The sequence below is a fragment of the Athene noctua genome, chromosome 1, assembly GCF_965140245.1.
Source record: "Athene noctua chromosome 1, bAthNoc1.hap1.1, whole genome shotgun sequence".
Classification (NCBI taxonomy): domain Eukaryota; kingdom Metazoa; phylum Chordata; class Aves; order Strigiformes; family Strigidae; genus Athene; species Athene noctua.
The window spans coordinates 28,161,949-28,175,805 of NC_134037.1; the positions used below are offsets into that span (position 1 = coordinate 28,161,949).

Sequence of the window (13,857 nt, forward strand, 5' to 3'; positions counted from 1 at the left end):
TTTCACCTGGAAAATTTTGATCCTTTGGTTGCCTGTGGTTTTGCTGTCAGTGTTTTCTGAGTCATATTTCTTTAAATAAACCAATAAACTGAAGTGCTTTACATAGACCAGAATGAGCAGTAATAAGACTGCTCAGTGCTTTATTTCTGGATCCCTGTCTATTCACTGACTTGCTGCACAGCAGCAATAAGCTACGCTGTGACTCCTTTGATGGGTGTGCACCATGCTGAGAGCCAGTCTTTATTTAACTATGTGGAACTGCTTTGACTTTGCCTTTACAAACCCAGCATTCAAGATGTTTTGGTGGCTTTTCTGTGTAGTTTCAGAAGAAACTGTGCACATTCCTGCCTTAGATACCTAATAGAAGTTCTGGATTTTTATTATTTTTATTTTAAATTTTGTGATTAGAAGAACTGTTAGAATTTTATTTATTGACTATATTTATTATTTATTTTATCTTTTTGTTTCAATTACTCTGATGATACAAAAAGCCCTCAGAGTCAACACACTGGATCTCACCCTGGTGGTGGTATAAAAGTGACAGACAAGAGAGTTTGCTAATTGTTTTAAACCACACAGCCAAGATCTGGCTTACAAGTGAGTAAACCTGAAGACATTTCGCTGACAGAAGTACTTACATTGATACTGGAGGCAAAAGGAGTAAGAGCTGTAAAGATTGGATGCTGGACTGGGAGGGAAGTCATCATTTATCAAATACTCTTCATTGCAATCATGATTTTCACATCATATAATCCCATTCATAAAGTCATCAGGCTGCATGTTCAAATTAATTAATTTCCCACTTAATATATTAATATTCCAACCTAATATATTCACAGCCAGACAGTCTCACTGTATTCTCATGCAGTGTCTTTTAGCTTAGATATCTCTGCTCGCTGCCACTGATGCCTCAGGCAAAACTCCAGGCCTCCTAAATCTTAATTTGGCTAGACTAAAGGAACTGTGTATTCTTAATCTTCAATTCCCTAATCATACATTAATATGAAGCTTCTTCTGTACTTGTCCAGGTTTGCATTTTATCTTGGGCATGGGCAGTGAGATCTGTCAGCAGAACTCCACTGAGGCTCCATCCTGTCACTCAGACACTGCATCAATACTTCCTTCCCTTGATATATTTGAAATATCTTGCCTGATGCCTCTTTCCAGCTACTCTCTGATGCTGACTTTGTGTCAGACTGTGAGAAACTGTGACACTTAAAAAATTTGCTTTGGGTATTCTCTGAAAAATGTCTCAGATCTTAGCAGAGGCAGAATTAGAGCAGACACTTTGGGCCTTAGACTGCTTAGGTAGGATACAACTCACCTACACCTATGCTAGCTAACATAGCCTGCTGTTTGACTAACAAGGAAGGATAGGCACTTATAATTAATTCATCAGCTCTAGTCTACATTTGTACTTGTTATGAAATTAGCTACGACTTAGAAGTGCATATTGCTCTCCTGCCAATAAAGGAGATCTAGCCAGCCAAGGCATACATTTGTATGTCTGGGCAGCCAAACTTCCGCCCTTCCCATGAGAGCGGGATGATCTTCCTCACACTTGTGGTTAGAAAAAAAGCATGATATAATGCAAATGCAAGCCAGCAATATATTAATATGAAATAAGGTTTAAGCTTCTTGAAGATGGAGGAGAAAGGAGAACTTGGGGGTTCTGGCTCCAAACCCTCTGAGTGGGGGAAGGAACACGAACTCTATCTGTAGGCTCACCAGTGGAGGAAGTGTGACAACAGGCTGGAAAACAAAGACCCATGTGATAAATGTACAATGTTAGTTATAGACTTGATCCAAAGGCCTGTGCAGGCATTCTGCATGTTTCTTTTACTGAAGCTTTGACAATCAAGCACACCAAAGAAACAGTTTATGCGGAAGAACTTAAAGCACACATAAAGTCCTTTCTCAGTGAAATATTATAAAAAAATTAATTTAGGAGACGTGTATTAATTTGGAAAGATCATCACTCAATTTAGGTTTTATACTGGGTTTTGGGGAGTATATGAAACATACATTTGCCTTGAAATGTAATGGATCTGTCTGTTTTTCAAAGAGGAATTAAAGTGCTGAGAAAAAAAGAATATATTACAATAGGTTTGGAGTAGTTAATAGTTTTTTAAAATCTATAACTGGAAAAAAAAATTATTTCTATTTTGATTGCCAATTAGAAAATGACTTTTATTAGAAATATACTCTTTTAAAGTTTATTACTGGAAAATATCTTTATCTGAAGAATTATTTACATGTAAGAATCATTTTTCAGTGGGTGTTTTGAATCTGTTGCTGATTTTATTTACTATGAATGATAATGTACATGGTAAAAAAATACATCAAACTGCCTTCATTACTTGGAAGAAACTGGAAATCAATTTTGCCAACTGTCAACTAAATAATTTATGCATACTGCATACAACCAATTAATTAAATAATAACAAGTGTTTTGACTTAATTCATTTAAAAAATGATTTTTTTTTCACACATCTCTATATTATGTTGGCAGGTTGTTATAAAGATGGCCAATATTATGGAGAAGGAACAATAATTAAAGACAACTGCAATTCCTGGTAACGTTTCAGAGAACATCAAATTGAATTTCATTTAGCATATGTCATGAAACAGGAATTAACGTAGTGAGCATCCTTAAATTCCTATTAAACATGTAATCAAATCAAAAGGGCTGGAAGAGTAGTACTGTATTAAGGTATTCTAGAACTAGATTACAGTCAATTTAGAGGAATGGTAAGAGGTCAATGGGCTTTCTAATCGAGATATAAAAATTATAGTATTAAAATCTCCTCCTCACTGGCCTAACTCTCTTCCTGCTCAGTCAATCTGCTGGCTCTGACCCAAGTCAAAATGGTTTCAGCCTAGATGTGGGCATTGACCGGAACACAGACAAAACAAATATCATTAAAGTTTAGGGAATTATTTTAGAACGTTTTTCTCTGTTTCATTGGCATGAGTGATGAGGCTTTACATTATTTCATAAGGGAAGGTTATATATATGTATATTTATGCAGAAAAGGAATGAACTGTTTGAGCACCTTTTTCTCTGCCCTGGGACAGGAGCAGACAGTGCGGACAGGGGACCTCTGCTGCCCGCCCTGACAGTCAGCTGCCTGAGCCACCTCCCTGCTTTGCCTCTCCAAAAACTCTCCCTTCCCTTCCAACCCCAGGGCAGCCCAGGGGGCTCCAGCAGCACCCAGACAGGGCTGGAGCCCCCACAGCCCTGACTTTAGCCCAGGGTCCTTGAAACAAGGTGTCTATGGCCACATGACTCCTTTCTGGGTTTCCAGAGTGAAAGTTTTTCAAAACATCTCATTTACAGGATATTGCCTTTTTCCATGGTATCGTTTCACAAAAATGGAAGCAAAATTTTTCAAGTATGACCTTTCCCACAGGCTGTAAACCTTCCCACCTTGTTCCAATTAAGATTCATTAGGTGGTGAAGTGGCGAGAAGTAGCATTATGTTTTCATAAATACTATGTGACATTTATATTGTTTATACTTTTTTTCTTCATCTTCCTTCTGCTGTTGAAGTGCATACTTTTCATTTTCTGCTTAGTGATATTCTTGCCCTTTTAGCAAATGCATCCAAAGTCTCTGGAAGTGTTCAAAAGAAGCATGCCTCGTTCGCCAAGACTTAATTCAGCACATCAATTCTGGAGATTATGGGTGAGAACGCTTTTATTTTAAGGTTTCATTGCAGACCACTTTATTGCTCATTGTATGTATGTGCAAATTACAAGTTACGCAGTTTTCCCCACCCCTTCCTTCCCAATTACATTACATCAATTTTACAGTAAATGCACATCTGTGAAACTTCCCTAAATCTCTAGGATATTTTAGCGTTTTAAATGGAAAGATACAGAAATTCTCATGCTGGTAAGGGTTGACATTGTAAACATCTATATAAAATATTCTCCAAATGTAGTAATTTTTTTTCCTCACAAAATGCTATTTAGATCACCTTCACTTATTCTTCACTTTATTTCTTTTGATAGGTATTTAAAGTAATTTTTTCTCCCCCCCTCAAGTGCATTGTTCCACATAACAGGCCTCTGTGTAGCATTGGAAGAGGGGACACTGGACCAAATAGAGACCAAGATATCTGAACTTTTTTGGGCTTGGTATACTTCTTGCTACTAGTTCTCATTCCTCCCAGGTAGTGCAGAGGGATTACGAACACCCCAGTTCCAGAGCTGTGCTTTAGGAACCTGCTGGCCATTTACAGGCACAGATACAAGGGTTGCCTTTAGCTGAGGTGCTAAATACACCAACAAAGCCTGTCCAGATTTCAAGCTGTGACTCAATGCTGAAACATTTTATACTTCATGAGAGACATTCAAACCAATGGAGTTAGGCTAGATAATTAAGTTAGGCACCTGGAGCCCTTCACCTCTCGTCAGTGGTAAGTGGTAAGGTTTCCCACAGGGTGGTTAAGCCCACCTGAGTTATGACTCAACTTCTGCAGGTCTTTGTACCTTTCACTGACTACAGGCAGACCCAGAGCAATGAGGCTTCTCATTTGGGCAGCATGAATTCCACCTCCTTGTTCTTTATATACAAGTAAGAAAGAAACAGGTAGAGAGAATGCTCTTCCCTGTGGCTCAGCTCTTTTACAATAGTAATAATTTTCCATGTGTTCCAAATGTGTATGGCTGCAAGGTATTTTTTTTTCTGTTGTGCATACTGTTTGCAGGGTTAATGCTATAATCTGAGTTTAGTCTACCTGAGAGTAGGGAAGTAATAATTAAAGAGCCATAGGGGGTCCTTTCTTTCAACTTGGCTATTGCTGTAAAACTCTGGCAGAAGGTGTCAGCTAGGATCTCTGCTGGGATCAACAGTGTTTCACTGCTGGTGCACCAAAGCCTGGAAGCAATATAACTCACTACATGAAGCTATTAGTTCTCTGTGGGCATCTGGTCTGAAGCATAATTTGAGCATAACTGCAAGACAACAGTAATTGTTATGACTGAGCATCTTGTTTTCCAGTACTTCTCTGAAGCATTGCTTGCTCATCTCCTGCAGGCTGACACGATGCTGTCTCAAATCACTACTTTTCATATACTGATGTGTTGGTCCATCCTATACTCATTTGCAGTGGAAGAGCTCATGCTGAATATTTTCTCATGCATATTAAATACAGGTTTTGAAGTGTAATTTGAAAGATTTATTTCTGGATATTATTGTTAGTGGTGCTCTTACAAAGGAACAAGGTATTAATGTGAGTAGCATGTCTAACTTAGGTTTTGTTTGTTTGTTTTCTTCTTTGAGGAAGATGGAAGGCTGACAACTATAGTCAGTTCTGGGGAATGACAGTAGAAGAAGGTTTCAAAAATCGCCTGGGCACCTTCCCTCCATCTCATTCCCTGCTGAATATGAAAGAAGTTCCAGTAAGTGTAATGTACAGTTGTTAACTTTTAAAATAACTTTATCAAATGGAAAAATGTGGACAGTTATAAGATAATGATTCAGGGATTTAACACTTATGCTTCCATGTTTAATATGAAGCTCCTCGATTAGTTCTCCAAACCATAGAGTGTGTGGTCCTATTGATGGAAATCAAACAAGAAGGAGAAAAAGCAAATGCTAACCATTGGGAAGCTGTGCACCAATATTAACTTATCACTGTAGATCTTTGCTTCTTTAGGATGATTCCATACTGTCCTCTCCATTTGCTAATCATTGCAAACATAGCTGCAACCATAAAAAAAAAAAAATCTGAGCATAGTGTATTAAGGCTAACAGCTGAGACTAAACAGCAGTTTAGAAAGAAGCTCTGAAAGCCCATAGGATAAAACAATGTAAAGATGCAGTAGGAGGCTTGAGTTCTGGCCAAATGGAAAGAAAAGTGATGGGGAACATGGGAAAACAAGATGATTCTCTAACAGCTTTCTAAACCTCTTGGCCATGGCCATTTTCATGCTAGCTAAATTAAATTTCCTGACATATTTTTATGTTCAAATTAGTTCTGCAGCAAAGCAAATATACTTTAAATTATGTAGGTAGGTTAAGCAATTAAAGAGGAAATGTGTAGTTATTGAATCCAAAGTAGATTTTCCAATGTATTGAATCAGTTACTTAGCTTCTTTCTTAGAAGATCCAGAATTATGGAAATCATAGACTGAAAAAACTACCTTCCTCACCACAGTGAAATTAGAAAAATTGCAAGTAGATATATCTAAGGTTTGCAAATGCCATTAAATATAGCAGGTTTTAATCTTTATCTTCTATATAGTTCAGGCAAATGACACCATTTGATTATCTATTTGACGTCAGTTGTTGATGCTTCTTGTAAATGTGTATGGCAGAAGGGTTTCCACATCACAGAAGGCCTTGTGGGGACAACAGTGAAGAGCTACCACTTAACAGGGGATTTTGGAAAGATGGGGAGGGCCATGTGCCTCTGCAAGAATTTTAATAATCCTAATGCTTTCCCTTGATGCAAACTGGTTCTTTGTCCCACGCAAAGTCAGCTTTCTGCACCAGCGTGGTGAGATATTGGGCTGTGGCCCATGTTGGCCAGCTTGCTCAAAATTACACTGTGGAAGGTTGTCAGAGCAAGAAGTTGACAGAAATTAAGCTTTGGATTTTTGCTGCATATGGTTTGCTAGAGTACTCTTCAGAGCCAAAGGAAGATCCATTTCAGTTGAAGATGGCAAGTCAAAATAAGACAATGACATAAAAACGTTTAGTGCCATAGTTAGTACATATTTTCCACAAATTACCAGTGAACTGCATTGAGGCTGAAGAGAACTGGCGTTGATTTGTTGTTGTTGTCTTTATCCTTGAGGAGTACATTGTGATGCTTATAAAGCAGAAACAAAAAGTGATTATGTACTAGCTCAGAGACTGACATCTATATTACCAGATATCTCACTAGGTGAGACAAATCCCACCTAGGAAAACAAGAAATTGAAGTTTATAAGAAATTATTTAGGATATTTCCTTTTTTCCATTCAGCTTGGGATAGCTGGTCCAGCCTATTGAATCATTGTTATTAAGCTTCCTGTAGCTACTTTTACTGCTACACTACTTACAGCCTTTGTTCAACCAATATATTTCTCAGGCTTATTTTCCCTATCTGCTATCTCTTTATGAAATCTGAGCTGCAACCCAACTACCTTTGGCTCTGCCAGACACCCAAGGATCTTCAATTCATTCTTCTTCAGAAATCCAGCTTTGCACATTCATGCATTTAGCCCTCAGGAAGTCCTACATGTTGCCGGAAGCACAAGCTTTGCACAGAATTAAAATTTTAAGTAGAAACCTTTCTACTTAAAAAACCCCTAAAAATATAAAATAATAATGTCTGTATGACAGCTTCTGGAGAATTCTTTGAACATGCGGAAAATTGCTCTGAATTGTACATGAGCCTGTCTCCTACCTATGGCTTCTCTTCAGAATTATTAGACCTTTCTTACTCTTACCCCAGTGGTTTCTGTCTTAGCTAGTCTTGATGTAAAAAAATATTTTTCTCTGAAGCTTCCTGCAAAGCTGAAAATCTCCCTGATTCTGTCCCCTTCTATAGTTTTCTGCAAGAATATCATGTCTTTAGCATCCTTGTTCTACCTTGGGAAATTTCCTATCTGGCACATTTTAATACTTCACAAAAACATACCAAAAAATGGTCGTCTTTACTCATAGCCAGTTCCATATCTACCATTACTGCATGATCCAGCAATTTCATAGCATGGATTAAGCTCACCAGGGGTACATAGACATATTCTAATTGGCAAGTAAATAGTAGCCATGGAGTTAAATTCCAGGCACTTTTAAAGATGAGTATTTTACCAGATTTTCCAAGACATTTGCCCCTGCTTTGCCTTCCATGAATAATTTTCTGTCACTGATACTTTGTGAAGCATATTAACACATTAAGTCCTAAGTGATAAAAAACAAGTGAGTTTTCATGACAGTGTTTCCTTTAAGCTTTACCTGTAACTAGGTGACAGTTCACAAGACAGTAAAAGGATATGAATGATATTGTAAAATTCAGAAATAATGACTGTTTAATATTTTTCAGAGGCATTCTCCAAACCTTAATGGCTTGACCTTTATGTGGCCTTGTTCAGTACCAATTCATCTGCAGTTACTTATTGTGGATGAATTGTCAGTAATTAAATATTCATGCATTCTCTCAGGTTATTAATTTTGCAAGTAAGAAAACTGCAAGTCATTTGCCCAAAGTCATATATTTAGTTGATAAAAATGCTACCATAAGTGTTCAGGAGTTTTTGGCTGTATCTTGTGCTTACCTGATCAAAACTTGGTAGCTCTGTTAATGCAGAAAGAAAACCATAGCTACTCATTCATTAAATGCAACTTCTTGTTTACTTTAAACAAAAATTTATTCAACATGCTACTGGTCTACTGTTTAGGGAATAAATGACAGTTTCTGGTAGCTAAGAACCTCCTGTTCTGATTATTTTCTACTGTCTTTTGTGGATGCTTGACAAAACATTTTTGTGTAGAAGGGGCTCCTTACTTAATTGCATGGAAAAAAAGATTCAAGAATGTAAAGCCCTTCTATTAACCACTTTACCTCTGTGGCAGATTCTTAGTTCTCAGCAGTGCTGAAAAGTTTAGTTGTGGAGGAGAGGCTTTTTAGTTGTTTCTTTGACTGACATATCCAACTACAAATATAGCTTCATAACATTGCTTCAAATTAAACAGGGATAGTAATAAAGCATCATTTTGTATTAAGTATCAAAGAACTCGTAAAGACAATGTGAAGGTATACAAAATACACCAGGTGTTCCACTGATGTATGACTTTTCATAGTAAAAATGCTCAGGGGTTTTAGATCTTCCTTTCGCAGACTGAAGGTCATGCATGTCCATTTTGTCTTCACAAAGCAAATGATGTCCAGAACCTTTTCCCTACATTAAAAAAAAATATTGCTTTCCCTCAGAAACACTATTTCCACATTTGCAGATTCAATAATCTTCAGCCTTTTTTCTCTGATGGGCTATCTAGTTTTTCTGAAGAAGTCATAGCTGAAATACAAGTGCTTGTATCCACTTACCTTCGTGCTTTGGCCAGACTGCTAGATTCACTGCAGAGAATACATGTGAAGGTTTAAAAATAGTTTGCCAGTCATTTTGCTGATTGCACCGTTCTGTCTGATGCTGGTCCATGGAACAGATGTTGAGAAACACTTTTCTAGACTTACAGTTTGACAAAGAACAGCAGCGCTTCTCAATATCAGGGTAGCAATTTCTGACACAAGAAACTAATGTTTCTGGCTACAGGTCAGTCCTGCATTTCTAAATGACAAGGCTGAGTGTTAATGAGGTATTTGCTCTGGGATTTACAATATGAGGCTATTAAATACATTGTTGATAATTTAGGAATATGTAAAGTAATACATTGTCTCAAACCAAAGATCTGTTTAGAATTTTGCCTTTCTCAACTGTCTCATTTTTAGCATTGTAAATGGTCATTGCCCACATAAGTCTTTGCCAAATTTTGCTTGTTTCCTCGTCGATAATGTGCAGTCTCATCATGTAAAATAAATGCTATTTGTCTGGGATTTTGCCTATATAATTAATTTTCAAAATAAATCTTGCACATGTTCTTGCTCATTTATAATGAACACCATGATAATTCGCAAGATATTCTTTGATTTAACTGTTGCTCTCTGCGTGTCATTTGAAATTGCAAGTCCTAACAAGGTTGTAACAAGCTTTTGAAAAAGCAGACTTTTGAAGGTGATTAATAAAAATACTGAGATTAATATTTTATCAAGATTTAAAAGATTACTGGCTTGCTATGGGTGGGGGTAAGACTTTCAAAAGTACTTAAGTGACTTAACAGCTTGCAGTATACTTTAATGGCATTTAGGACTCACAGCCTGCATCTAACATAATGAACCTAGAAGCACTTGAGAGTTACTGAGTCTGGGCATATGCACAGACTGCAACAATTTGTCTGTTGGGTCTGTATCCTGATCCAATGTCAGATACAGACCTGAGGTACAAGCTGCTTTTTTCCTTACCCACTTCTTCTCAGCCATGAGTTTTCTGTGGGAAATCCAGCAGTACAAGCTGGATGGAGGCACTGCTGTTTCCCAGTGTATGCAACAGTGATCTGGATACAGCCAAAGTGGTAAAGTTTGGTTCCCCAAGAGTCCTGAAATAGATTGAAAGAACTGGCCTCAAATATTTAAATCATCTTAGGAAAAGGTATGTACTTACATCACATAAGCAATTTAGAAAGATGGTACAGCAAGGACACCCAGAATTAGAAGACTAAGTAAATCAAAGTAAAATAAAGGAATTTGCACAGGATAGAAGCCATTGGGCTTGAGGGTATGAGCCTGCTTATAAGAAAGAAGCATCTGGAATGTTTTGCTTAGGAATAGATTATCATACTTTGTACACTGTATTTTTCTCTGGAACAGATGTTATCAACAGTTGAGACAAACTGATAGACTCACAGAACAAATTATTAGCAGTTGGACCAGATGGTTCTTGCATATGAGGATATTTGTGCAAAGCTGGGAGGACATAAATTAAGGCTGAGAGATAAAGGTGCCAAAAAATGGCTGTTCAAATGGCTTTAGCAAGCAGACCATGAATTTTCATCAACTCAACATCAGATTGCAAAGCAGAATGAAAATCATTGATTTTTGTTCTGAAATGAGAGTAAGTGCTGGAGATCAAAAATCTTTGTGTAAAAAAACAAACCAATCATACACTGTACTGATGTGTCCCCCATGGTAAATAAAATTTCCTACCTACAGCCACGTGTCAAAGAGAATTTGGTAACAGGTATTTAACTCCACTGCTATTTGTAGCAGAAGGCTTTTCTTTCTAAAAATGCCAGCTGGGTTATAATTAACATGTTTCATAGGGAACTGTTGTTTGAGATAAACAGCAGAGAGAAACTGGACAGGTTATTCCAGTTGGTTGTTGTGGAGCTCAACTTTCCAGCTCAGTTAGTGGAGTGCCAGAACCACCTTGCTCTCAGAGGGTCCACAGCACCCAGCCACAGGGTAACCACCACAGGGATGCTTGGGAAGACACAGGTGCCAGTGTTTTAGGTTTCCTCAATTTAAAAATAAAGAATTTCAAAAACAAAATTAGGATAAAATTTAAGACAAAATTAGGAACTGAAGCATATACAGATCTCCTACATTTTGTTTTAGGGAAACTCACTTCCAGAAGAAAAATTTCCTGCATTTTTTTCAGCCATTTATGCATGGCCTGAGTGGATTCATGATCCTCTGGATCAACGGAACTGTGGAGCATCCTGGGCTTTTTCAACTGCAAGTAATATTTTTTTTTTTTTTCATTTTAAAAATATAATTGATGTTAATGTGTGATGAAAATCTGTAGTGATTAGTAATGAAGTAATTTCAGCTTGCTTTTCACTTTTTATCAACAAATAGGAACATTTAATATTGCTACATCTTTCCTCTAAGTTGTCCCAAAGTCTTAAAAAGTCAACCTAAGCTGTAGAGCTTTGTTTGCTTTTCATAAGTTTGTGAAGCATAGGGAGGTTTTTGGTGACAGAAAGTAGAAAATGAATCGACTACTTCACTTTATCAAAACTTGTAGAGTAACTTTTAAAAACCTGCATCCTCTGCTTGCACAACTACATACTTGAAAGCTTAAAACAGGTGGCTTTATTGTTTTTATATGTATTTATGTATTTGTGCATTTGCCATTGTCCAACACTTGCTATTCAAGTAAATCAAGTACAACCTTTTCAATAATTTTATGAGAAGAAAAGCCAGAAACTGGTTAGATATTTGTGGAAGAAACTGTTTTCATATTCTCTAAGCGAAGAAATATCAATAATGCAATTCAATCTCATGTGCTACAATCTCTGGTTTTATGAAAAATGGACAGAAGTGTTCATGTCACTTTCTCCAGAGAAGCTACAGTGATCAATTATGTTCGTTTTTCTTATGCTGCAATAGATCTCAGTTCATATTGGGATATATAATGATAGAGAAAAACATATGCAATCAATCTTTATGATTTGATCTGGCCAGTGGGTTTTCACAGGTTCAGTTCTCTGCAGCTGGTTCTTTAAATCACAACAGTAAGAGCAGGAAAGCAGTATTTAGGTCAGTTAATCCCAGCTCCCTGCCAAAATCAGACTGAAGACGCTCTATTACTAATATGCCTTGTCCAGTGTAGTTTTAAAAGAGAAAACCAAGAGAGTTTCTAAGAGCTCTCTTGACAGATTACTGCAGAGATGAACAGAGCTCACTGAGTGACTTTCCAGTCTAAATTTTCCCTTTCATAAATGATTTTAATTCACGTAACCATTTTCAATGTTAAGTATTACGAGATGCCTACCCGTGCTTAGTTGCTTCTAACGTTTTAAATCTGAATTTTCAATAAATTTTTGTAAGATTATTCATTGCTCAATGAATAAACAAGCACTGCTGTATCATTTTTTTCTCATCATGAGTAATTCCTATAAGTATTCCAAAACTCTTCAGTAAAGTTTTTACATCTATGAAAACAAATTCATTATCATGTGTCACCTCACAAAAGCATGAAAGACAGTCCTGTTCAGCTGCCATCAGCAAATCCACTCTTCTGAAGTCTCATCCAAAACTCACTGAAGTTAGTGTTGATTTTGATGGGGCTTTAGATTTTAAGGAATTTTAAAAAATTATTTTCATGTTCAAAAATGAAAGGCTAACAATGATAAAAATACAATTTAAGCACAGCTAATGACTGGAATAGGGGCTTAATAATTGTTTCATTGTCACTTGTTAAAGAAAGAAGTGGCTTAATTTCACCTACAATTCAGTTAACCTAGTCTGCCTTTAAAACAGTGCATAAATACACTAGTATTTAGAATTATGACTATCTGCTTGAGTTCAGACATCTAAGGTGTCTATCTCAGAAAAAAATTTTGTGTGATAAGAGAAGAAAGTCTAATGAATCCCACATTTACACATTAATATAACTATTTCCAAATATTCTTTTCAGTAAAACTTTCAGTCTTGAACTATTTTCTTCATAGAACTGTTCATTTTTGGGGTTTTTTTGGTTTTTTTTGTTTTTTTTTTTTTTTCTCAAATAAAGGAAGGAAAGGCAGAAAAGAAAGAAAAGAGATTTGGAGATTGAGCAGAGCAATTTGCATCTTCTGCTGAAGTCAACCAGAGATAAATATGCACTTACAAACATGGTAGAGTCTATCAGAAAAAAATTATGTAAATTCCTATTCTGATACTTAGGTATTTGAGACTTTATCACAACCCATAAATCAATGGATTTATAACATTAAGAAAAGTTGCTCATGATACTTTGCAGTTTCACAATCGTCTTTCTCAAAATTCTGTACAGATTATATCTGTATTGTTATGTAAAGGTACCTCCAAAGACAGAAAATACTGAAGTTGTATTTCAGTCCCTCTTTCAGAATAACCAACGTGAAGTTGTGACTAATTATTTGGTTTTGATAACAGAAAATTTATTTTGAAACAGGTGTTGCAGCAGATAGAATAGCAATTCATTCCGAGGGTCAGATCACGGACAATCTTTCTGCACAGAATTTGATCTCTTGTGATACCAGGAATCAACATGGGTGTAATGGTGGAAGTATTGATGGTGCTTGGAGATATCTCAAAACACATGGGTAAATATTTTATCTATCTGCTTAGATTATTTTAACTCAAACCAGTTGCTCAAGTTACAGTGTTGCTTTTGTTACAGTGATGCTTTCTGACCTTTCAAAAAAGAAGCATTTAGTTCTGCCCTAGGACAGATTAAGTGTATTAGTTCACCAAGACTACCACTCTCTCATTTACACCTTCTTTAAATCAACTTCATGAAGCCCAGGAAATATGAAGCATTCCTAAAGAAATAAGT

General features: G+C 36.6%; 1 protein-coding gene across 1 annotated transcript in view; it reads left to right on the forward strand.

Annotated features, from left to right (window-relative positions):
• The window catches only part of TINAG (tubulointerstitial nephritis antigen), a 49,048-nt gene that overhangs the window by 2,202 nt on the left and 32,989 nt on the right, over window positions 1–13,857 (forward strand). Inside the window, exons 2-6 of the mRNA XM_074922419.1 lie at window positions 2,513–2,576; window positions 3,599–3,688; window positions 5,295–5,409; window positions 11,169–11,292; window positions 13,474–13,624. Of these exons, the coding sequence (XP_074778520.1) occupies window positions 2,513–2,576; window positions 3,599–3,688; window positions 5,295–5,409; window positions 11,169–11,292; window positions 13,474–13,624 (544 nt within the window). The remainder of the gene's footprint in view (window positions 1–2,512; window positions 2,577–3,598; window positions 3,689–5,294; window positions 5,410–11,168; window positions 11,293–13,473; window positions 13,625–13,857) is intronic.